At 33.4% G+C, this 26,576-nt stretch overlaps 1 protein-coding gene and 1 non-coding gene across 5 annotated transcripts in view; one reads left to right on the forward strand and one right to left on the reverse strand.

Annotated features, from left to right (window-relative positions):
* The window catches only part of RNF13 (ring finger protein 13), a 221,307-nt gene that overhangs the window by 153,142 nt on the left and 41,589 nt on the right, over positions 1 to 26,576 (forward strand). For 3 of the 4 annotated variants that reach the window (XM_074405484.1, XM_074405483.1, XM_010335778.3), the window contains 3 exons: positions 3,785 to 3,872; positions 10,335 to 10,425; positions 19,667 to 19,772. In XM_074405484.1, coding sequence (XP_074261585.1) covers positions 3,785 to 3,872; positions 10,335 to 10,425; positions 19,667 to 19,772 — 285 coding nt within the window. Of the gene's footprint in view, positions 1 to 3,784; positions 3,883 to 10,334; positions 10,426 to 19,666; positions 19,773 to 26,576 lie in introns of all 4 variants that reach the window. The other variant, XM_039480346.2, reaches the window with a different exon arrangement.
* On the reverse strand, positions 24,423 to 24,526 carry LOC120368355 (U6 spliceosomal RNA). The gene has a single exon (XR_005582514.1). It is a non-coding gene; the product is annotated as a U6 spliceosomal RNA (small nuclear RNA).

The following is a 26,576-nucleotide window of genomic DNA, read 5'->3' on the forward strand; positions in this document are numbered from 1 at the left end:
TCTTAAAAATACCAGCTGCTGCTTAGTTGAAAATGTAATTTAATTTGACTGACACATGAGTTTTATAGTTAATAAACATGGATGTATTTTCCTTGTTTGTATTCATAAGCCTGTTAGTCCATATGTTAATGTGTTCCTTGATTTAATTTCATTTCTTTATTTTAAAAAATCAATAAAAACAACAACAAAAACCTTGGGAAAGCCTTCATACTTGCTACATTTTTGAAAACATGCTTCTCTTTTTTGGAGATCACACTTATGCCTACGGAATTTCTTCCCATTTTAGTGGTTTCCCAAGGTTTCTATTTTAGGAGTTTTATTATTAAATTAGCAGAGAACAGCTTTTGATACTCATATAATTTTATACTGTATTTATAGAAACAAGTGCATTTTGGATGTGTGAAAGACATATTTGTCCTAACTTGCTTGGTACACGTTAGGAGAAATATGTCTTAAGAGCCTAATGGCTAGATTTAGTTAAAACATGATAGACTGTTATAAATCCATTCATTTATATTGATTGTTTGTAATAATTTGAGAGTAAGAAAGCCTCTTGCAAGATTATTACTTTGTCTCTTCTCTCTAGAAAAGTTTATATGTAGATAGTTGCACATTTAAGTACCTCCTGAAGACCTGTTTGGGAAGTGGGATAGTACAGGAGTCCCCCATTCCTGGGTCGTGGGCCCGTATCTGTTAGGAACTGGGCTGCACAACAGGAGATGAGCAGTGGGCAAGCAAGCATTACTGCCTGAGCTCTGCCTCCTGTCAGATCAGTGGCAGTATTAGGTTCTCATAGGAGCGTGAACCCTGCTGTGAACTGTGCATGCAAGGGATCTAAGTTGAACGCTCCTTATGAGAATCTAGCTAATGCCTGATGATCTGAGATGGAACAGTTTCATCCTGAAATCATTTCCCTGGTGGAAAAGTTGTCTTCCACAAAACCAGTGCCTGGTGCCAAAAAGGTTGGGGACCTCTGGGATATGACATGAATATGTGTAAGTATAAGACACTATATAAGATCTTGAAGAAAAATATAAACAGATTGACATAAATACTCTAAGCAGGGAGAAATTGATGTGAGTACATTTGGCATAGGGGTACAGGATAGGACAGGCTTCATGGAGATGATGGAATTTGAAGTACTGATAGGCATTCACAAGACAAAGCCGATTTCTACACAGGGTCAAGAAAACAACTGACCTGTTTGGCTATCTATGAGTATTGAAATTTCCTTAAGGGTAATAACTTTCATTCATTTGTTTGTTTTTAAACAAATACTGCCAGTGAAGGATAATGACTTTTTGATTGACCCTCAGGTTTCACATTGTGCCTAGTATGGATACAGTTATTTTACTCATTATGTAAGCTCAGCAGCTACTTGCTGAATTCAGCTATAGTTTTTACTCATTGTTGTGGTTCCTGAGACTACCTTTCTCTGTGTTCTAACATATTGCATGTTTGCTATCATATATATTTTTACTCAGGGAAAAAAGTTAAATTATGTAATTTCAGTGACTGTGTGCACTGGTTGGCTTTAAAAAGAAATTAAAACTTAAGTTTTGCATTAGCAGGAAATAGCTTTTAGTATTGGTCTAATTTTATATTTCTTGTGTTTTTGGCAACATTTTTTGGGTGTGGAAAGAAACTTTTCTCCTCAGTTCCTTGGTTAGCTATTTGACAAAAGTTAAAATGGTCGTGAAAGCATCAGATAAACTAGTAGTAACCCCAACTGAGTGTACTTTTGTTTAAATAAAAGCCAAGTGAAGTCTGTACTGCCATGGTAACATAATGCATAAATAATAAGTTAATATATGTAACAAATAATTAAGGTTTATAAACTACATTCATAAGAGGTTATTTTTTTCCTCCCTTTGGAAAATAATGATATCTAAGGGGAAGAGGCTGTGGGGGGCTGGCATTTTCTCAATATTCATTGGATAACAAAATCCACCTAAAAATAAAACGTGTACTCATATGCAAAAATGCTAAACTTACTTTTTTGATTATTGACCCTTCTTTGCACAACTCCAGAACATACTTGTTACACTTTTGTTGACTGGTTGATTTCTTGCCATTATTCCTACATTAGAGTAGTAAGTCCTGTGCCAGTGAACAATTTATATTATTTTAATTAGTTTAAAAAAATCACTTTCTGCCTGATTTTATCTCCTGTGTGTGTAATGTTATGAACAATTAATTTAAGCACATTTAAAAAATATGTTGAATTTATTTAAGTAATATTTAATAAGTGCCTACCCTGTGTCAGGCTATTTCATAGGTGCTATGGAGACTGTAAGATGAACAAAGTATTAATTTCTTGGGGTAGTCATATCTCCTACAGATTTAGTTTTTTTCAGTAATAGGTTAATATTATTCTGATTTATCCACACTGTTGTCCTTTGCAGAAATCTAACTGGAATTGGTAGGGTAGTTTTAGAGATGTCAAGAATAGTGTAGAAGAGAATTTTTCTCTGTGCCAAGCCAACTGACCTTACTGGGTTTTGATATGTAGACCTCATTTCTCTTACCTAGCTTTCAGATCCAGAGTCTGAATAATTGCACATCCTTTTTACTTTTGGGAACTTGACTCTTTGGGCTTTCCCTGGACCTTTGGAACATGACTCAGGTTTTATTTTTATTGAATTATAGCAGAGTGTTGAATCATTATAATGCTGATAACTGAAACAGAGCTAATATTAGACCTGGAAATTCTTCTAAAAAATTAATATGCCTGTTTCTTAAGAACACTTAACAATCACTTTGAGACATACCATTATGCAATGCTCATAAGGTAATGTATTTCAAGAGTTTCTTACTACAATTAATATCCAGAACTCTATATATTAGAAAGTATTTCAAGTATTCAAAACTATGTATATGTATGTTTGCCCTCCCAATTTTTGTTTTATTCAACCAATATGCAAATAATGATCTGCTCCTTCATTTTTGCTAATAGTCTAAAGGTCATGCAATAAGTAGTTTAGGTCTCGGTTTATTTTTACTTAGAATATTATTTTTAAAATGAGATGTAATAACATGTTTTGACACTTTCTAGATTTTTCATGTAAGAAAATTCTGCCACACATCCAACTATATTCTTATCGTGCAAATGTTACTATTTTGGAGGCTAGCTTTAAGAAAGATCAAATAGCTAGAGTAAGCAACTTCTGCCTGCAGGTATTTTTAATTTTTTAAAAAGCTTTAGAAAGGAATTTTACAGAATATTTTAGATGATCAAGCTAGCCATATGAATTGCTTTTATCTGACTCATTACTATGTATTAGGCATGGTATTATGCATTTTAAAAGTATTATTTTACATAGGAGAAGAATATTGTCATTCTCATTTCAAAGGTTAGGAAACTGAGGATTACAAAAGAAATAATTTGCTCAAGTTCATCCCACTAATTAATATGGGCAGAGGTAGGAATTAAATGCTCTAGGTCTGGTGACTCCTAACCCTGATTAAAGCAAGTTTCTACCTCTTTAGAGCAACACAGATTTATTGGTTTGGGTCCTTTTAATGTTTTAGCTTATATCCTCATCCTTTATTTACTTCAAGAAGTTTTTGATAATCAATTGTAAAACATCTGTATGTTTCAAGACATACCTGAGATTTATTTCTACGTGTTCATAATCCAGTCCTAGATATGTAGTATAGACTTGTTGATTTATATAGAGTTGAGGGATATAACAACAAACCACTGTCTTCCTTATAACATGAGATATATATACATATATATATATATTTTTTTTTTTTCTTTTTTTTTTTTTTTTTTTTGCAGGTTTTAAATGCACAGAGAGCAGGATACAAAGCAGCCATAGTTCACAATGTTGATTCTGATGACCTCATTAGCATGGGATCCAACGACAGTAAGTACAGGTATCACTTTTCTTCTCTCCTGTTTGACAGATAATTTGTAACTAAAAATTAACAGGATTTTCCTTCTCTCATTTTCTTTTTAAAAATCAGATTCTTTTCTCTATCAGATAATTCCCCATTCTTTTTTTTTCGAGACGGAGTTTCGCTCTTGTTACCCAGGCAGGAGTGCAATGGCGCGATCTCGGCTCACCGCAACCTCCACCTCCTGGGCTCAGACAATTCTCCTGCCTCAGCCTCCTGAGTAGCTGGGATTACAGGCACGCGCCACCACGCCCAGCCAGTTTTTTTGTATTTTTAGTAGAGACAGGGTTTCACCATGTTGACCAGATGGTCTCGATCTCTCGACCTCGTGATCCACCAGCCTCAGCCTCCCAAAGTGCTGGGATTACAGGCTTGAGCCACCGCGCCCGGCCTAATTTCCCATTCTTAATTCTCTTTGGATGATTTTATTCGTAATAGAGATGAAACTTAATTTTTCTTTTCTGAACTGTTTTTTTAAACCTCTGTGTTTTATTTATTGATATTTTGGTAAAAACCAAAGGGGGGTACAACAGCTTTAATAAAGATAAACATGCTGACTTAAGAATGCCATAAAGGGCTTTTTGTGATTTATTTAGAGTCATAGCATTACATTTTAGGGTATGTAGAGGTACTCAGTAGCTGCTATAACCTGCTGGAATTTCAAAGCCATATATTTGGGCTTTCTTATACCAGTTGGTTATTTGTCCTTTGTCGTACGTTGACATGTTCATAGTTTTTCATTTCAGATGGGAATGTCTTTCCTTACTGTCTACTAATTATTAGCTTGTAGGGAAAAATGAGCCAATTTTAGTGAAATAACTGGCTATAATAAGACACTGACTTAAGCTCTATGTTTCACTTAATGTAGTTTCTTTGACTCAGGGCACTATGGGGTATTATCAAAACCTTTCTAATTGATATAAGATGATTTACTGTCAACACTCATGATTATAATTTATTTTATTTTATATTTTTTAGTGCATAACCATAATATCTTTTGCTACTAAGTCCTATTGATTCATATTTTCAAAGTAGAGCAAAGTATAGACATAAAGCTACAGACTGATAGAAAACATTGGAATGTATTTAGGAGTTTAAATAACTATATCCTATATAGGACATATTTTATATTTCTTAACCAGAAAGTCTTCTTTTAGCCTATGATGGTGTTTTCTGTTGTTTTTGGTTTTGTCCTTCTTAACCCTGATATAGTGAGGCAAAATTATAATATATAAAAAGTAAAATTTATTAATGTATTTCTTAGTGAATTGCTTTATATTTTAAATTATTATTTTAACCTCGTAGCTGATTTAATCTTCATGACTGTAGATCCATTAAGTACCTATAAGAAGTTTTAGCATTTCAGGAATAATTAGACAGCTACTACATGGGAATTATAGGACTTACTTGATGAAGTGAGTTTACTTATCAAATGAACTGGTAATGTTAGTACTGCCAATATGATACATTTTACTTCTCCTCCTTTAACTATTTCCCTCTTAAAAAAAATTATCCCACTTGATACATCCCAGGGTGAGTAACTGTTGTGATCTCTATACACTTATTGGCAAAATGGAAAGCATGCATAGTCTGGAAATAGATAGGCCTGAATTCAAAATCAAATTCTACGTGTATCAGTTGTATGACTTTGAGCAAGTTAATTACTTTTTGTGTAAGGATTTAGCAAATCTTCAACACCTTCTCAAGAGCTACATATGTTTTAGATTGAACGAACTGATTATTATTTGTAAACTATTTACTCCTTTGACATGTTTTCAGTAAAACTTTTGCAGGCTGAATTGTCAGTTCCCTTTATCACTTATTTTGTCTTTATAATACTGTAAACACTTTTTGCAATAATCATGTCAGCTCCTAAAGAGAATATGTTCAATAATAAAAGTTGCACATAACCATATAAGCCTGCGGTTGCCGTGGAAATGTTTCAACTGAGTTGTTATTCAAAGACTGCTCAGAATTTCGGTTCTTGACTTTGTTGCTTAGATTATTTTCTATGATATTTTGCTCCATCTTTGCGCATGTGTTTAAACATTTTATATGTTCAGAGACAAATGTTGTAAAGATCTTTACCATTTTCATCTGTGCTGTTACTTGGTAGAGGTAAGAAAAGCATGGATTTATCAAAAGAGGCTTGTATCTGTTCCTCTTTCAAGGCTTTCCCTAGGAATATTGGTATCTTATACCCCTTAGAGATACTAACATTGGAAACAAAAGGAAGTTTTAGAAGCCCCTTCCTATTGATACTTTATGTAAGGAATGTACCAATTTTTTATTTCAGCCAGGAACAGAATGGATTAATTCAGTGAACCAATAACATTCATTATCTTTAGTAAACAGCAGAAAGTGGTAGGAAGGATACCAACTTCAGAGCCAGGAAATACGTGGTTTATTCTAAACCAGGCTAGTTAATATACAAACCAGGTACCTGTGTAAAGTTAGTTAATCTTTATAAGCTCATTATTTTCATCTGTAATAGTGTAACTAATTTTAATATTATTTTACCTGACAAATTTGTAAAAATCATGTGAGAGAAGGTATATTAGAAAACTTATGCAATGGCAGAGTGGGAGGAGCCTAGGTAAGGAGGCAGAAGCCTTAAGTTTGAGTCCAAATTGTGTAAATATTTAACTGTATAACCAGGTCAAGTTATTAATATCTCTGCGTCATTTTTTTCTCATTTTTTTCCTTTGCTTTATTCCTTCAACAAATGCTTTTTGACAGCCTACTCTGCAGTGTTTTAAGCACTGTGACTATAGCAAGTAATGATACAGTCAGAGGCTCTACCTTCGTATCTTTCATTGAGGTAGTAGAGTACAGTAGTTAAGAAAGTGCTTTCTGGGTACTGCCTGTCAGGGTTTGAATCCTAGCTCTACCACCTAGTAATTGTATGACCTTGAGTCCATTACCTAATATCTATATGCTTTTGTTTTTCTGATCTATGAAACTGGGATAATAATAGTACCTAAGTCATTGAGTTACTATGAGGATTGAATGAATTAAGGCCTGTTAAGCATCTAGAAGGCTTCCTGGTTCTTAGCAATCATTTTAATGGTTGTTCAGCTGTTATTATTGTAATTATTATCATTTTACTGCATTCTAGGGTAGGAGAGAAGAAATGAATACATAATCAAATAGATGTGCTATAATGTCAAGTAGAGATAAATGCTATGAAGAAAAACATCAGCATAAGGGGGATATAGAATGACAGAGATGAAAGGAAGGCAGCTATTTTAGATAGGGTGGTCAGAGAAAGCTTCTGTGAGGCATTGTAATTTAGGCACAGATCTAAAGTTAGAGGCTGAGTCATGCAGATTTCTGAAGGGGAGGGTATTCCAAGGTGGGGGAACAACAAGCACAACAACTGAAGATAAAGCATGCTTGCTGATTCCAAAGTGTGGCATAAAGCCACAATAGCTGGAGTAGTGAACAAGGGAGGGAGTGGCAGGGGATAAGGTTAGAGAAGGAGCAAGGGGTCAAATATGATGGGCCTTGTCAGCCATGATAAAGACTTTGGAATTTATTTTAAATAAGTTTTAGGCTGGGCACAGTGGCTCAGGCCTGTAATCCTAGCACTTCGGGATGACAAGGCAGGAGGATTGCCTGAGCTCAGGAGTTTGAGACCAACCTGGGCAACATGGTGAAACCCTGTCTCTACTAGATATATAAAAAAACTAACCAGCTGTGGTGGCATGCACACCTGTAGTCCCAGATACTCGAGAGACTGGGACACGAGAATCACTTGAACCTGGGAGGCGGAGGGTGTGGTAAGCTGAGATCGTGCCACTGCACTCCAGCCTTGGCAACAGAGTGAGACTCCATCTCCAAATAAATAAGTTTTAAACAGGTATGTAAGGTAATATGACATATTTTATGACAGGAGCGCTTTTGCTGTTATTTGGAGAGAACACTGAAGGCGAAAGCTGAGCAAAAGTGCCAACAGAGAATATTTAGACAGTTGCTGAAACAGCCAAGCAAGAGTCATGGTGGTTTGGAGTATTAGTAGTTAAAGTAATGAGAAGTGATAGGAATATGGCTATATTTTGAAGTTGACAGGATTTGGTATTGGGAGTAAGGGAAAAGGAGGAGTCAAGGGTGACTCCAAGATGTTTAGCCTGAGAAACAAAGTGAATGGCTGTGCTGTTTACAGAGGTGAGAAATAGAGTTGATAGATTGAGGGAAAGGAGACATTCAGAGTTTAATTGAGAAACTTCGTTTGAAATATCTATTAGGCAATCAAATGGAGATACTGAATGGGCAATTGGATATATGAATCTGGAGAAGTTGGGGTTGGGTCATTCAAATTATAATTTATCTTTGTTTGTCAGTATATACTTCACAGAGTTGTTTTACAGATCAAAATTAGAGTGTTTTAGAAGTATTTTGTGAAGTAAAATATATTTAGTTTTGTTTTTGGTAGATAATGTTACCATTTTCAAGATGGCTACTCATATTTGTATACAGTATTTTCACCCTTTTTCTTAATCATTTTATTAAAGTAAGGCGCTTTCTACATCTCTTTAGATACCGTAATTCAAAGAAGCTAGGTTACTTCCAATATTATTGCCGGTAGTTACAAACCAAAAGCATCTTCATGAAAGAATAAAGCCTCATACACAGGGTATATAATTCCAAGTTTTAAGTACCAAAATAAGCTTTAAACTCATATGTGGTAGAGAAAATAGCAAGATAGAAAACATCTCCCAAATATGAAAAATATATTTGGTCTTATAACAATACCTCTGCATCTATTAAGAAAAAGGAAATAATGCCTGTAGCCCCAGCTATCTGGGAGGCTGACACATGAGGGTCGCTTGAGTCCAGGAGTTACAGGCAGAAGTACTCAATTGTGGCATCTGTGAGTGGCCACTGTGCTGGAGCCTGAGCAACATAGCAATATCCTGTCTCTAAAATAAATAAATAAATAAATAAATAAAAATAAATGATGAGGTAGATCTGTATTTATTGACATAACAGGATATCTGAGTTGTATCCTGTAGAAAAAGTGCTTGCACTTTAAAAAATTACATGATCCCATTGATCTAAAAAATAAAATTATATTAATCACATTGATATAAAAATAGCGATTAAATATTTCTTGACTAATGTTTTTGGTTTCTGCCCATTTGGGCTTTGGGACTTACATGTTTTTTCCTGGTGTGTGTGTGTGTGTGTGTGTGTGTGTGTGTGTATACGAGAGAAAGAGAGAGAATGTGTGAGAGTTGAATGTTTGTATTTGCCTAAAATACTCTAGAAGTGGAAAAAACCTTACTCCACCAAGTATATAGAGATTTTAAACTTTATAAGGATGAAAACAAGAACAACAAAATAGATCAGTGGTTTATGGGTTTAGGGGGAGGGGTTGACTATATGAGGGAATTTTGGTGGGTGGTGGAACATTCTAGAGCATAATTGTGGTTGTGGTTATAATTGTATTTGTCACAACTTACAGAACTGCTTATTACTTCAAATAAAACATTTGTCCTTGGATGGGAAGGATTATGGTTTTGTTTTCTTTTTCTTTACTTGCCTCCCCCCCCTTTAAAATTTATAATGAATATGCATTGTTTTTAAAACACAGAACAAAGTTATTTTGAACACTTTAAAAAGGGAACAAATTGGGCTTTCTCTAAAGCCAAATGTGTTAAATTAACTCGCAGCTAATAATGAGGCTGCTTTTTCTATTCGCACATTAAGAGGATTGTTTTTATTTCTGTTCCTGAGTAACGGGTAATTTTTACAGAATTCTTTTTGAGTGACGTTTGATTTTGGTTTTGAATATGGGTATAAGAGTCAAATATCTTAAGATACCAATCAAACACAAAGCTTTGCCATGAGCTTCAGGCTTATGAGGAAGTAGAAATTTACCCAGCTTTCCTGCTCTATTCCCTTCTATTCCCTTTCTCAATTCCTGTCAGCCTTTCTCTGGAAAGCCAGAGAAATGTGGTATTACTTTTTAGATTGCTGCAAAGTTCTCTTTCCTTATAGTCTCTGGCTTATACCTCTCCTGGAAATGGGTATGTAAAATAAGCTTTTCTCTTTTTCATCTAGTAATTATGTGTGGGAAGGAAACCTAAAATTTCTTCCTTCATCTTTCTTCTCTAATAAGCTATGTCTAGAGAGGAAAAAAATCAAATGGAAATATTAAAAATAAAAGTTACATCTCAATCTCATAGATTATTGAGACAATTCAGGTAACATATATGTGCAAAATGTTAGCTTTGTTACTGTAAATGTTATGTTTCTCAACCATTTTGATGATAAGTAAAATCTGCAATCTGGAAAAATCAAGCAATAGACAATTAAAGTTGATTGTAATTGTTTCCAGTTGCATTTGCTGCTATTATGAAAAAAGTTAAGTTGATTATGCACTAAGTATGGGCTTTTAAGAATAATTTTATTATTCTTTTATACAGTTGAAATACTAAAGAAAATTGACATTCCATCTGTCTTTATTGGTGAATCATCAGCTAATTCTCTGAAAGATGAATTCACATATGAAAAAGGGTGAGTAATGGATATAAAAAAATCATGTTGCTTAATATTCTTTATATTAGGGTAGAATTATATGATATTGTAATCAAGATTATGTTTCAGAATGAACTCTGTATGCTAAAATTACCCCTTTTTAAGTCATTATGCTTTTAAGACATAGTATTTTAAAGTGTTTTACTGCTTTTACTTTGTATGATTATGTTGAAAATATATTCATGCTAGTGAAAGGCACCCTTGTTGCTAAAAAGATAAGGTAACTTTTCATTTTACAATTTAATCAAACTACTAGTATTTTAAAATAACACAATTTATGTTTATATGACATTTTCTATTAAGAAATGTATATTATTAAAAAGATATTTTATATATAATAAACACAGAATCAAAAACACTGTGTTAAGTGACTAACATTTACAAAGACAAAAAGTCAGTTTTCAAGTTTTAGAAGTTCGATTTGAATGAAAATTTTTATGTAAAACTATTCTTCCCCCACCCCCACAAAAAAAAATCTCATTACCAAGATAACATACCGACTCAAGTTAACTTAAGACACAGCTGTCTTATCTAATATGGAAAATATTTCTAATATAGAAAATATATAGAAAACAGTATGATGAACCTTCAGAGGTTCTTCCAGATCCCCAAAACGTAGTGGATTGTAACAGACTTTTGACTTAGTGAACAACAAAAATATTACTAAAAGCAGCTAGTATTTACTGAGCATTTAGCAAGAGTGGGCACTCATGAAAGCAAGATTTACACATTTGTTATCCGTTTAATTTTCACAACAACCCTCTAGTGGTTGTTGTTATTATCGCTTATTATCTACATTTGTCAAAAGAGGAAACTGGCACAATGAAATCCAATTTTAAGTATTTAGGTGAAAAGAAATCCACAAATATTTGAGTTTGAAAATGCATAAAAGAGAGCAAGGTTTTCTGTTTACTGTTACTGTTATTTCCCCACTACAGTGTTGATATTTAAAATACTGTTCACATATTACATGCTCAGAACATTTTTTTTAAGTTAAGGAATGTAATTTTGGAAGTTGTATCGAAAAACAATTATGCAAGGTGGTGTTTTATCAGCCATATTAAAAGGGGAGAATTAGTACTTGCTTTTACCTCAATATTGCTCCATCATTTAGAATACTTCTATATATTTTAATGTGTATTTTAAAGTGTATTTTAAAGTCTTTTTTGTTTTTAATTATAAGACCATACTTTTTAAAATTAAAAAGTAATATATATATGCTAGCAAAATATGGAAAAATTGAAATATTAAACATTTAAAGTGAAAGTCCCTATATGAAATTACTCTCTAACAACTACCGTTTTTTTAAAAGCCCCTTTTCCTCATATTTGATTATTGACATTAATTAGTGATTATGTGCTTATAAAATGGAACCATACAATACATAATAATTTGTAATTTGCTTTATTTACTTAATAGTTTGACCCTTTCTAGGCAAACACAAGTTTACAAACTCTCTTATCCCATCTCTTGGGGACAGTATATTGTGGCAATGAAAAATTTTTAAATTTTAAAAAGTTAAATAACATTCCAAATAGAATTCGAGGTAACACCCCATAATCAAATAAATTAATGTATCTGCAGTAAATATATGGCTATTTTTTTCATGTCAGTTCATTTCAAGTTGACTGTCAAATGAATTACAAACATTATTTTTTAAAGCTTTTTGGATTTTAGAATTGTGCATGGGGAATTATAGAGCTGTACGTAAAGATCTCTATCTGTCTGTCTGTCATCTATTTATCTGTCTGTCTATTTATTACCTGTCTCCTACCTACCTACCTGCTTCACCCTCAAGCCCACTCTCTTTCTTTTAGTGGGCAGAACTAGGAAATATATATGGCTTTTAAAGATACAGTAAATCATGAGTATCTACGTTACTTTCTATTTAAATTCAAGAGTCTAGAATTTTTACTTTATTGATCTTAAATGTGTATTTTATTTTTCTATGCTGAAAGACATCAACACAGTATTTTCTTTTCTAATTATAGAGTATATACACAACAGACTTAGAAGAATGCTATTACCAACATTTAAAAAAAAACAGTTTTTCTCTGGTTAGAGTATATCATAATAAATAAGTAAAGTCACGTTATTATTATTATTATTTTTGAGACAGGCTTTTGCTCTGTTGCCCAGGCTGGAGTGCAGTGGCATGATCTTGACTCACTGCAACCTCTGCCTCCTGGTCTCAAGTGATCCTCCTACCTCAGCCTCTTCAGTAGCTGGGGGCTACAGGCAAATTATTTTTTTAAAAGATAAGTCAAATAGTCTGTGTGCTGATATCATCAACTGAAAACACAGGTTTATGTGATTCATTTGTTTTTAGATTTTAGAGATTGCTCCTCTTACCTCAAAGTGTGATTTTAAAAATTATATATAAACTTTAGGTCAAAATCAATGAAACAATGTATATTCAAAGAAGTTCAGATTCTAAGTATCATCCATCTTGTCCATCTTATTCCTAACCTTACCTCATAAGTTAGAATTTTTAAAAGATTTTAATATATTCTTTAGTTCATTAAATTTAAAAATATATAGGAAAAAATATATATCTTCTCCCTTAACTTCTACCCTTACTACATAAACACTATTCCTCGTCCTGCTTTTGACTTAATAGTTTATCCTTGAGTAGGTAGAGATGTTCTTCATTCTTTTATATAGCTTCATAGAACTCTTATTTTGTGGATGTTCCAGTTTAATCAGCCAGTCCCCTGTTGATCAGCGTTTGAATTGTTTACATTATTTTGTAATTATAAATAATGCAGTAATGTATAACCTTATGCATAAATGTTTTCATTTTTTCCCAATATACTTTGGAATAGATTTTTAGAAGTAGGATTGCTAGTTCAGAGGTTAAATATATATATATTTTTGCTAGATATTGTCAAATACCCATCCATAAGGGTCATGCCAGCAGTTTATGAGGGTGTCTCTTTTACTGTAGCCTCACTAACAAAGTCGTTGTCAGGTTTTTTTTTTAATTTTTACTAATCAGATAGGTGACAAATGGTATTCTAATATAGTGTTCATGTATATTTCTCTGATTAAAAGCAAATTCGAGCATTTTTTCTTATGCTTAAAAGGCTCATAAAAAATAAAATATAAATAGCTTTTAAGCATAAGAAATAATTCTGGTTATTTCACATAAATAGGAATAATATATATTCCTTTGTGATTTTTTTTTCATTTAATGTAATGTTTTCAAGGTTCATCATGTCGTAGCATATATTGATACTTTATTCTTTTTATTGCTGAGTAGTATTCCATTGTATGGATATACTACATTTGTTTATCTGTACATCAGCTGGTGGACATTTAGCTTGTTTCCACAATTTCACTATTATGAATAATGCTTTTTTTCCACTATTTAGTACACATTTTTACATGTGCATATGTTTTTATTTCTCTTTGGTATATACCTAGAATGGAATTGTTGCATTATATGGTAACTGTATGTTTAATACTTCGAGGAACTGCCAGACTTTTTCCCAAAGTGCTTTCACCATTTTATATTCACACAACAGCAATGTATGAGGGTTCCAATTTTTCCTTCCAAAGGAATTTAATAATCAGCTGATCTAGCTTCAGAAAAACCTGATATTTTTATTGAGATTATATTATATTCATAAATTAATTTAGGAAGAATTGACATTTTTAGAATAAGTCTCCTTAGTCAAGAGCTTGGTATGTCCTGTTATTTGTTCAATTCTGCTTTTTCTTTTCTTTTTTTAAAAAGGGTCTCATGTCTCATTCTAGTTGCCCAGGCTGGAGTGCAGTAGCATGATCTCAGCTCCCTGCAGCCTTGATCTCTGAGGCTCAGATGATCCTCCCACTGCAGCCTCCTGAGTACCTAGGACTGTAGGCACATACCACCTTGCCCAGCTAATTTTTTTGTATTTTTAGTAGAGATGGAGTTTCAGCATATTGCCCAGGCTGGTCTTGAACTCCTGGACTCAAGCAGTTTGCCTGCCTCAGCCTCCCAAAGTGCTGGGATTACAAGCGTGGTTGAGCCACCACCCCCAGCCAATTCTGTTTTTATATATTCAGTTGTTTGTTTTTTTTTTAGTCCAAAATCTATGTGAGATAAACATTTCTTGTTAAATTTATGCTAAGGTACTGTATTGTTTGCTATCATAAGTGGAGTCTCTTCTTTCATTATATCTACTAACTGGTCTTTATTTGTACAGCTGAAAGCTCATTTTTGAGTGTTGATATTATAACCTGCAATTTGACTAAATGCTCTTACTGTTGATGGTAATTTTTTCATATAAATGGGAATAGTTTTATCTTTTCCTTTCCAATTCTTACGCTTCTAATTGCTTTCCCTTATCTAATTGCATTGGTAATAACTTTAACACCATGTTAAATAGTAGTGGAGATAGGCATCTTTCTCTTGTTACTCTCTTTAGTGAGAAAGCTTTTCATTTTCTCTTTAAGATTCTAGTTTTTTATCATATTAATAAAGTATTCATCAATTACTGTTTTATTGTACTTTATTCTTTTTAGCTACTGTTCATTCTTTTAACTACTGTTAAAAAGGATGGTATATTCTGGATTTAACAATAGTCGATTGTTTAGAAATACCCTAATTTACTTAGTAAGCCACTGGCTATAAGCATGACCTCTGGAATAGGAACCATGTGGATTCAAATCCTGGCTTCCATCACTTTTTTTTTTAATATATATTTTACTGCGTTTTAGGTTTTGGGGTACATGTGAAGACCTATAATAAACTCCAGAGCTTCTGCACAGTAAAAGAAACAATCATTAGAGTGAATTGGCAATCAACAGAATGGGAAAAAATTTTTGCAATCTACCCGTCACTTCTTAGATGTATGACCTTCAACAAAAAATTCATTATCTCTGGGCCTTAGCCTCTTTCTTCATTAAAATGTGAACAATAATAGTACCTACAATGCATGTAGTATTGCTGGAAGGATTAAACACATGAATAACATTCTTAGAAGAATACCTGGGACTTAGTAAATGCTTCATAAATGTTAACTCTTATTCTCCTTCCAATTTTTGTCTGTTATAGAAAGTGCTATAATGATATCCTTGATCATGTTATATGCAAACGCACTAATGTTTCTTTAGCAAAAGCACCTAACAGTGGAATTTTTTTGATTAAGGAGAAACAATTTTAAAATTCAGTAAACAGTTGTCATGTTGCCCTTTAAAAAAGGTTGAACCAATTATGTTTCCACCAACATTTTAGGAAAGCCAATGTTTTCCCCTACTCTTGTCAGAAATATATATTATCAGTCTTTTTTATGACCTCCCAATCTGACAAGAAGAAAATGAGCTGGTCTGATTAGCATTTCTTTATTCATAGGGAACATTTTTATAAACTGTTTGGTGTCCTTTGTCCATTTTGGTCTTTTAAATAAATTCTAGAAGCATTTTGTAACTTTTTATTAGGGAAGGCAAATTACTGGAAAACATACAAATTTTACAAGTTGTAGTCAGAGACAAAGCTTGTTTTTGATCAGAGTGAGTAATGAGGTATACTGGAGGGATTGCTGGGGTTGTGACCTTTGTGGGTATTTAATCTTCGTAGACATATTTTCTCTTTTGAAAATGAAGACTTAGAACAAAGAACTTTGAGTTTCCTTTCAACTCTAAGATCTCTGTATTCTCTCTGATGGGTAGGGATTCTATTTTTTCACATTTAATCCCTAGCACCAGGCCCAAAGACTACATCACAGTAGATATTTGGTAAATTCTACTGAAATTAAACTGCTTTTATGCTACCTCAGGATTCCTCAAGAAGACAGAGCAGTGTACTGACAGCAAAACAGGGAGTTCCACAAATAGGGACACAGGGCTGAGCACTGAGCCTGTTTATTAAGGGATGTAGGATGTTTAATGAGGCAGCTGTGAGCTTTGTCTGAAAGGAGCAAGTTCAAGCAAGTAATCAGCTGAAATAGTGGGGACATCCAGCAGTTGGGCTGAATATAGGTTGTTGCTTAGAAAGCTGATTTCTAGGACAGAAGGCTCTGCTCTGTGGCTGTAAATCCACTGAGGCTCAGTAGTTTGATTGGTGGGGGATGGATGTCAGAAAGAACAGACAAGACTTCATGTGTCAACAGAAGGATGGGGAAATTAGACAGGTTGTTATTATAAAGCTTAAGCCTAGGCAGCTGGTTTGAAATTAGCCTGGGAAGTCACACAAAGAAACATAGGACCTTATTTTCTGGATTGCTTAGGACTCTGCTTCAATGATCAGATCTTAGCTGCAGAGCTCTTAAGATGTGCTGTATTTAGGCATTGACATGGAGGCAGTGTGGTAGGATACTTACTGAAGCTGTTTAAATACCTTCTTGCTCAAATACAGATTAATCTGGGACTAGGGCAAGGATAAGTCTTAAAGTTCAGCTGTGGGAGACCTGGCCTGACAGAAGAAATAGAAATGAAGACAAAATACTGAAATTCTGTTGTAGTTCTGCTATAGTTTCCTGTATCATCACTATCACCACATCCACCATTAGTAATTTGGTTAAGAACAGAACAGTATCTTGAATGTACATTGAGCTTTTGATTCAAGATGCTCCAAACCAATTTTTTTTTTTTTTTTTTTTTTTTTTTGAGATAGAGCTTCACTTTGTTACCCAGGCTGGAGTGCAGTGGTGCCATCTCAGCTCACTGTACCCTCCATCTCCTGGGTTCAAGCGATTCTCATGCCTCAGCCCCTGTAGCTGGGACTACAGGCACCCGCCACCATGCCTGGTTAACTTTTTTTGTTGTTGTTGGTATTTTTAGTAGAGATGGGGTTTTGCCATGTTGGCCAGGCTTCTCTCGAATGCCTGTGACCTCAAGCAATCCACCTGCCCTGGCCTATAGTGCTGAGATTACAGGCAAGATGCTCCAAATCTTTTATCAATGGTTGACCCTTTAAAATCCTCACAATCCTACAATCCTTGACAGTAAACTAAAATGGTATTTAGTTTATAATGGAAAGCATTAATAGGATATGTGGAATATTAGATTTAGAACCCAGGCCTATGAATCTTAGCACAATGCTTACTGGAAGGTTCTGGAATTGATTCCATTTCTATAGTTACAAACACACAGGAAGTTTCTAGTTCACTGGAACTTCCTGATTTGTTCTTTTAGGTTGCTCCTTCTCACCTAGCAGCTCTGTTTATTCTGAGCAACCCTCGGGATTGTCTCATAGGACAGAATTTGTTTGTTTATCTCATCAAGGCTGAATGTGTCTTAGGAAGTCATAAACAAGAAGAGAAGAAAAACAAAGAATATGAGAGTTGTAAGCCTTCCTACTGCTGAGATACTAAGTTACAATGGGTTGAATTTAGGATATGCAATAGTCTGGCTTCTAAACCCCAACAATGTTAATTTATAGCATGTTAGTGGCTGTGGGGTAGGGAGGTTATAGAGGATTGGCGTCTCATGGAAAGGCTCTTATACTTAAAAGTGGTACCACTGGCTCAGGGCAGTTTCAGAGGGTATGTGCTGAGAACAGGGATATTATTTGTAGAGCTGGCTGGCCTCATGCTAGAAAAGGTGGTATCAAATACAGCAGCTTAGGCCCTGCTGCTGCTGATTTTCTTTTTTTTACACTGATGATATATTAGTTACTTTAATATTTTCTGCCAGGCTATAAAAATGTGTATGAAATCCTTTGTCATTCCCCATTCTGCTGGAAAGTGATTGAAGTAAAAAGCTAGCAATCGTAGCAATTTTTAGAAAGTTTGAGGAAAATTCCTAGTATTATCTTTTTTGTTTGTGGAAGCTTGATAGAGCCCCTTGTATGTGTGTATAATAAATAATAGCATGAAGATTTAAAAATAGCCTCGGAAAGAAATAAGTGATTTTCGTATTATTTCTCTTAAGTAAGTACTATGGTGTCCTAAGTACCTCTGTACGAGGAAAGGAGTAAATCTGTTTTTATTTTTCTTTATACTGAGAACTCTTGTTTTGCATTGAACCTTTCTGTTATGAAATACCTGGCTTCGCTACCTGCAAAATTAACTAGTAGTGGATAACAGAGTAGCTTTGCTGGCAGCATACTAGTCTAGTAGCACAGTGAACCCAGTGGAGTGATCTGTCATATTACTGAACATTATACAGACTCTTCCCTAAACTAAGGATATTTTTAATGCAAAGTTTTGATGCCATGTAAAATTTCCTCATGCAACACAAATGATGTGCTTATTCTGATTACAGTTTTATTTCCTGGGTCCCTTTCAATTTTTATAATGATAATGTCACAGTAATAACATGGTTAATGACAAATGAGAATTAAGGCATGTAGCATTTCCTATTCCCCACATTATAACATACACATTTATGTAGGTTTTTTTAGTCTGGTGATGGAGAAGGTGGGGGATATACAGGAAACCATAACTCTTATGAAATCTTTGACCAGATTTTCATTCTATATCTCACAGACAATTGTAGGGTATAGGACCTGTATCCATTTTAACTGGTACAACAGATACATGTAAAGCAGATAGGGAGGAAACAGTATAATTTCCATCAGTACTGACTCTAGAATTTTTCCATAGGAAGAATTTATGAACATTAATTTGATTGAGGTGGAGGTTCTTGTTGATACCCAAGGTGCTACCATGATTTTACATATAAAATATAACTTTTTCCCAGGTTACCAAATTCAGTAAATAACATCTCTAGACCTGGTGTGGTGGCTCATGCCTGTAATCCCAACACTTTGGGAGGCTGAGTTGGGCAGATCACCTAAGGTCAGGAGTTTAAGACCAGCCTGGCCAACATGGCAAAACGCCGTCTCTACTAAAATACAAAAATTAGCCAGCCTGTAATCCCAGCTACTCATGAGGCTGAGGTAGAAGAATCAGTTGAACCTGGGAAGTGAAAGTTGCAGTGAGCTGAGATTGTGCCACTGTACTACAGCCTGGACAACAGAGCGAGACTCCTTCTAAATAAAATAAAATAAATGAAATCTCTCTAGGATAGACACAGTATTGATTGGCTAGTTTTCTTTACCCAGTTTAATCATATAGGTATACTATTAGGAAAAATATGTAAAATAGACTTAAAGATGTAGAAAGCATTCCTTAAATTATTGGAAGTCATATTTTAGAAAATGAAATGTGTATAGTGGATTTAATTGTAATGTCTATATGTCTGTTTTTAAAAATATTTTTTCTTATTTTTAATTAACATCATAATTTGACAACTCTTCATTTCTCAATTATTGATTTTGGTTTTCTTCTAGGGGCCACCTTATCTTAGTTCCAGAATTTAGTCTTCCTTTGGAATACTACCTAATTCCTTTCCTTATCATAGTGGGCATCTGTCTCATCTTGATAGTCATTTTCATGGTAGGTACATTAACTTTTAATAATTAAAAAAATAGTATGAATGAATCTAAAAACATTGTATTAAGAATTTATACCATGTATACATAAAAGAGTACATATTGTATAAATTCATTTACATGAAGTTCTAGAAAAGACAAAGATAGTGTGAGTAAGAAAAAGTCAGAATGGTGATTTCCTCTGGTGTGTTAGAGAGAGGTGAGCAATTTACTGAAAAGGGTATGAGGAACTTTTGGGGGGTGACAGTCATGTTCTGTATCTAGATAGAGATGTGGGTTGCACAAATACATGGTATTTGTCTGGATTCATGAAATTACATAATTGTGTTGTACATTTCATGATACGTAAATTTTACCTCAAAAGAAACAAAAGAACTGTTCAAAAAATTTGCTAAACTGAGTAATGATTTGCATGCCAAAGTAGTTTGGGGAAAATACACTGATATTTGCAACTTACTTTAAAATACATTGTAAAAAAGTAAGAGGAAAAAGATTTATTGATGAGTAAATAGAGATATGACAAAAAGTATAGTAAAATGTTAATTATAGAATCCAGCTGGATATATGAGTATTTGTTATAAAATTCAGCTCTTCTGTATGTTTGAACATTTTTATATTAAAGTATGAAAAAAATAATGTGAGAGCTTAAAGTTAATAGGGAATGACATATTATTTATCCACAGTGGTTATCAAAGTATGGTCACAGGACTATTAGTGAGTCTGCAAGCTCAAAATTATTTATGTATTAATACTAAGGTAGTATTTGCTTTTGTCACTCTCATTCTCTTAGAGGTGTATAGTAGAAGTTTCTGGAGGCTACATGATGTGCAATATCAAAATACTTGAAGACAGAAGCAGTTTGAAAATCCCTCTGTATCCTATTTGGACAGATATAGGAAACAGTCCCACTATTCTTGCCAACATTTTTGTCGTAAAGAATATTTACTGTAATATTCAATACATTTATTATTATATTGAATTCATAGATTCAAGATTAAATGTTATCTTTAAAATGTTCAGTCTTCCTATTATGCTTCGGTATGTTTAAATTTACTTTTTTAGGTCTTTCATATCCATCAGTTAAATAATTTTTTTCCTACAAGTGTTTTGCATGTCTTATTTTAGACTTATTACACATATAGTAAGTTTTTCTTGCTACCAAAAAGATTTTTGAAATTATATTTTATAATTGGTAATTCTTATAATTGAGTATTAGAGCATTGCTTTTTAATAAACATTTAATTTTGGAATAATGTTAAGATTTACCGTAAGTTTGTGAAGAAAAGAATTCCTTTTCATCTCTCATCTGCTTTCCCGCCTTGTTAACATTTTACATTACCAGGAGACTTTTGTCAAAACTGACATTGGTACATTACTATTAACTGAACTCCACACTTCGGATTTCACCAGGCTTTTCATTAATGTACTCTTTCTGTTCCAGGATTAAATCCAGGATACCACATTGTATTTAATTATCCTGACTTCCCTCTGGTCTATGACAATTTTGCTGTTCTTGTTTTTCATGACCTTGACAGTTTTGAGGAGTACTGGCCAAGTACTCAACCTGATTTTTTTCTCATGATTAGACTGGGCTTCAGGTTTTTCAAAAGAATATCATGGAGGGGAAGTGCCCTTCTCATCACATCATATTTGGGGATACATAATATCTGTAGAACATCACTGATGACACCAACCTTCATCCCTTGGTTACAGTAGTGTTTGCTAAATTTCTTCACTATAAAGTTAATATTTTTTCCTTTTTCTACTCTATTTTTTCTTTAGAAGTGAGGCACTAAGTACAGTCCACCCTTAAGTTGGGAAAGGGAAGAAATTGAACTTCACCTCCTGGAGGGGGTCATATTACCTATTTGAAATTCTTCTACAAGGAAGGTTTTCCTCTTCTCCACATTTATTTATTTATTTAGTCTACCATTTATATTAGTATGCACTCATGTAAATTTATTTTACACTTAGGTTATAATCCAGTACTATTAATACATTATTTTTGTTTTTCAGTTGTTTTTAAATGTTTAACTTTGGCTCTTGTCAGGCTAGATCATGTGTTCCTTCGATTCAACCCTATCCTTCTTATTTATTAAGCACTCCTTTACTGCTATCTTATACTATAAGATGCTTCAGATTCATCTTATATTTTTCTTGTCCCAGCCCTAGCATCAAACCTTTTCCCAAGGACCCCTGGTTGTTTTAATTAGAGAGTTGTATTTAGAAAGCAAGGTTTGGTCAGTGGACATTATTGATTTTTATATACTGATCATGTAATCATGCCATTAATGATCATGTTATCATGTCATGAATTCTATTACAGTAATTTGTTTCTTAATTCCTTTTGGGTTTCAGTGTAGAAGCAAGAAAGTAGAGAGAAAGTTAGAAAACCAAAAACCAAGTAAATCTCCTTATACTGATAAAGAATATAGATGAAAAACTTAAACATTGAAAGTCAAGAGCAGGAAATGGATGTCTATTGTTGTACCTCTTTTAATATTGTGCTATATTTTTTGGTAAAATAAGGGTGAAAAAGCCGTAAAATGCCTGGACATAAAGAAACCAGATTTTTATTTGCTTGACTTCTTTAAATGAGTACTGGATTATATGTCTGTCTTTTATCTGTGGTAATAATGACTGGTTTTTCTCTCTTTTATCACATTTATGTTGAATTACATTAATATGCTTTGTAAATTTTGAAATTCCTTATATTCTAGGGCTAAATCCTGTTTGATTATGATGTATAAATTTTGTCTTTACATCTCTGGATTATTCAGATTTCTAATATAGATTAATTTTTTTATACTTGGACATAGATGTAAAAATACTAGAATATTAGCAATCTGAATATTCAGGTAAGAGAAAGCTTTGATTTAATGAGGCTAGAATAATCTTGACCTCAAAACTAGACAATCTCTTTCAGTATTGTGTGTAGGAAGATAGACTGGAACAACCACTGTAGAAAACAGTATGACAGCTCTTCAAAAAATAAAACATGGAATTGCCATATGATTTGTTCATTCCACTTCTGGGCATATACCAAAAAGAATTCAAAGCAAAGACTCATTCAGATATTTGTACACCATGTTCATAGCAGTATTAGTCACAGGAGCCAACGGTGAAAGCAACCCAAGTGAACGTTAACAGATGAATGGATAAACCAGATGTGGAATATACATACAATGGAATATAATATTCAGCATTATTAAGGAAGGAAATTCTGACACATGCTGCAATATAGATGAAGCTTGAAGACTTTATGCTGTGTAAAATAAGCCAGTCAGAAAAGGACAAATTCTAATTCTGCTTATATGAGGTACCTAGAGTATTCACATTCATAGAGACAGAAGGTAAAATGGTGCTTGCCAGGGACTGAGGGGAGGGAGAAAGGGGGAGTTGTTTAATGGGTATGGAGTTTCAGTTTAATAAGATGAAGTCTGTGAATGTGTGGTAGTGATGGTAGCACAACAGCATAAATGTACTTAAGCCACAGAACTGTAACTTAAAAATGGTTGATATAGTAAAGTTTATGTTGTATTTTACCATAATTTAAAAAAACAAAAATAACTAGACAGTCAAAATTATAGCTTCATAAAACGTAAGCTTTCTCTTATTTTTTAAAATAGTTTTTTAAAAAATAAAATTGGGTTATCTATTCCTTTTTTGTAGAGGATGCCTATAAAATCATCTAGGTCTGGTGACTTTTTCATAGTTATGTAGACATTCAGATGGTTTTCCAGTTCCTACTAAATTATATTTCTAAGAAATTTTCTGTTTTCAAGTGTAGTGGGATAAAGTCATTTATAATATTCATATACTCAAATGACAATTTAAAGATAATTTCTACTATTTGTGGAATAAATTCTCTTTATTCATATTCATCTGTGCCTTGCACAATGTTATCAGAAGTTATTGCCTCATTCGTTTTTCAGAGAAGTAGGCTTTCATTCAATAAAAATACATTCTGCACCCATGATGAACTAACTAGGCACTGTTCAAGGGTCTGCAGATTCATCAATAAACAAAATAGGTAAAAATTCCTGATGGTAAGCAGCTTACATTTTAGTAGAACTTAATTCTAAGTTCTTTACTTTCTTTATCTTTATTATTAATTTTTGTTCTTAATCATTTTCTTTCTTTTACTTGGTCTAATTGTATTGCTTTTATTTTTCTAGTTTATTGAACCAAATGCTAATGTTTTTCTTTCTAGTATATGCATTTAGGTTATAATTTTTTCTACAACAGTAACTTTAGCTGAAACCCACAACTTTTCATAAGGAATATTTTTATTTTCATTTGACTTAAATTTAAAAGTTTTCATTTTAATACAGGATTTTTTTTTTTTTTATCACTCTTAATGTTTCACTCCATGTGAAGGGGGAACTCAATTACTGTAACTCTTGGCCCTTCTCTACCCGTTTACTCATTCTACCTTAGAGGAGTTAAAGTGTCTTATCTGTGTGGCATACTTAGGAAGAATAATTTGGGCACACTTGGCTCAGGTCCACCATCTTTGTTTTGTGGTTAACCAGACTTTGGGACATATTCATTCAGCTCCTCCAGGGCTGGTTCTGCCATTCTTCAGGGTTAGGGGAAGGCCTACTTCATTCCAGAGTTGCCTTTGTCTGTGTCTGAGTGGCTAAGGCAACCTAATAATTCTGTTGCTCAATAAAAAGTTCTGTTTCTTGCACAGGAATCATTCAAATCTTCTCTGTTTCATTCCAGTTTTAGTATATGTGCTGCTGAAATGAGTACAAAAAAGTTGTTTCTTTCTCCAGTGAGTTAGTTGTTTCACCTTCCTCCTTCTTGCCAGTTCATGGTCTTATTTCTCAAGCTTAGAAACCAGGTGGCAAAGGGGCATGCTGATTAAAACACCCCCTCAAAAATGTAGATATTCATCATGATTTGTTCTGTGACTTATGAATTATTTCAGTACAGTTTTACATTTCCAAAATATGTATTTTTTTCTATTGATTTCTAATTCAGTTGTATTGAGGTCAGACAACATTGTATATTATGGATTATTTGGTTATTTTCAAAAACCTCTTTTGTGGCATGGTTTTCTGATTAAATTTTGTAAATTCCCTGTGTGTGAAAAGATTTGTGGAGTGCAGTTATATGTCTATTAGTTCAAACTTGTTAATTTGTTTTGTCTAGTCTTTTTTTTTTTAGTATTTTAACAGCTTTATTGAGATATAATTCATATAACTTAAACTCATTTAAAATGCACAATTCAATAATTTTAAGTATATTCCCAGAATTATGCAATCATCACCACAATAGTTAATAATTTTGGGCATTATTTTTCTATTTTCTGAAGCAATGCTAAGAATAGAGCAGTATTATGAGCCACATTTTATTGTAATTTTAAATTTTCTGGTAACCAAATTTAAAGTTAAAAAAAGGACACATGAAATTTTTAATACTATATTTATTAACCAAATCTAAAGTATGTAACAACATTCAGTTAATACAAATATATTTTTGCATTCTTTTTGTACAATGTCTTTGTAATCTGGTGTTTGTTTTACACTTACAGCACATCCCAATTCAGAGTAGCTGTGTTTCAGGTGCTCAGTAGTCATATGTACTTGGTGGCCACCATATTGGACAGCACAGGTCTATAGTCTTCCAAAATTTTTGTGTGCTTAACCTATAAGTTGCCAAGTTGTGAATGTATGTATTCCACTATTTTGTTTCTAGATGAGATGTTTTTATCATTGTCATGACTCTCCTAATGTTGCTTTTTGCCTTAAATTCTATTTTGCTTGATACTCTAGTTTTTCTCTTGCTTACTATTTTCATGGTAGATCTTTATACCTTTATTTTGTTTTATTCTTTATGTTAATTTGGTTATTTTATACAGGGTCTTGCTCTATCACCCAAGCCGGAGTGCAGTAGCACAATCATAGTTCTCTATAACCTCAACTCATCCTTTCACCACAGCCTCCTAAGTAGCTGGGACTAGAGGCACACATCACATCACCATGTCCAGCTAGTTGTTTTTATTTTTTGTAGAGATGAATAAAACAGGGCTAGTTTCAAACTCCTGGGCTCAAGCAGTCCTTCAGCCTTGGCCTCCCAAAGCACTGGAATTATAGGTGTAAGCCACTACACCTGATCCTATCCCTTTATTTACTTTTATTTTTGTCCTAATGTATCAGTTTTAATCTTGTGTCTTGTAAATAACATACGATTGGAATTTTTTTCTTATGCAATGTGATACACTCCTTTTAAAAATTAGTGAATTTAATCCATATGACATATATTGTGATCACACATGTATTTTGATTAATTTCTGTTTAATTTTTATTCTGTTTTTCTTCTCTGTAAATTTGCATTAATTTTACTTTCTTTTTCCTGTTGATATGAAAATTTATATTGCTATTCTTTCAGTGGTTACCATTAAACTTTAAAAAAACTTATGGAGGGATGGTTTGACATAAATTACACATAATTAAATTGTACAATTTGGAAAATTTTGGCATAGGTTTATATGTCTATATAGATCACATATGCATATGTATATTACATATATATATCACATGTATATACCACACTTACCATACATATGTAACAGATATGTATGTATATACCTGTGAAACCACCACCACCACAATCAAGATAATGAAATATTAACCACCCTAAAAAGTTTGGCAGTGACTTCCTTCTATCCCTTCCAATTTTTCTTTCATTGTTGCCTCCCCACCCGTCTCCATGCCCAGGCAACTACAAATCTAATTTTAGTCATTATAGATTACTTTGTATTTTCCACAGCTTTATATAAATGGAATCATAAAGTCTG

Source organism: Saimiri boliviensis, chromosome 9 (genome assembly GCF_048565385.1).
Source record: "Saimiri boliviensis isolate mSaiBol1 chromosome 9, mSaiBol1.pri, whole genome shotgun sequence".
Taxonomy (NCBI): Eukaryota; Metazoa; Chordata; class Mammalia; order Primates; family Cebidae; genus Saimiri; species Saimiri boliviensis.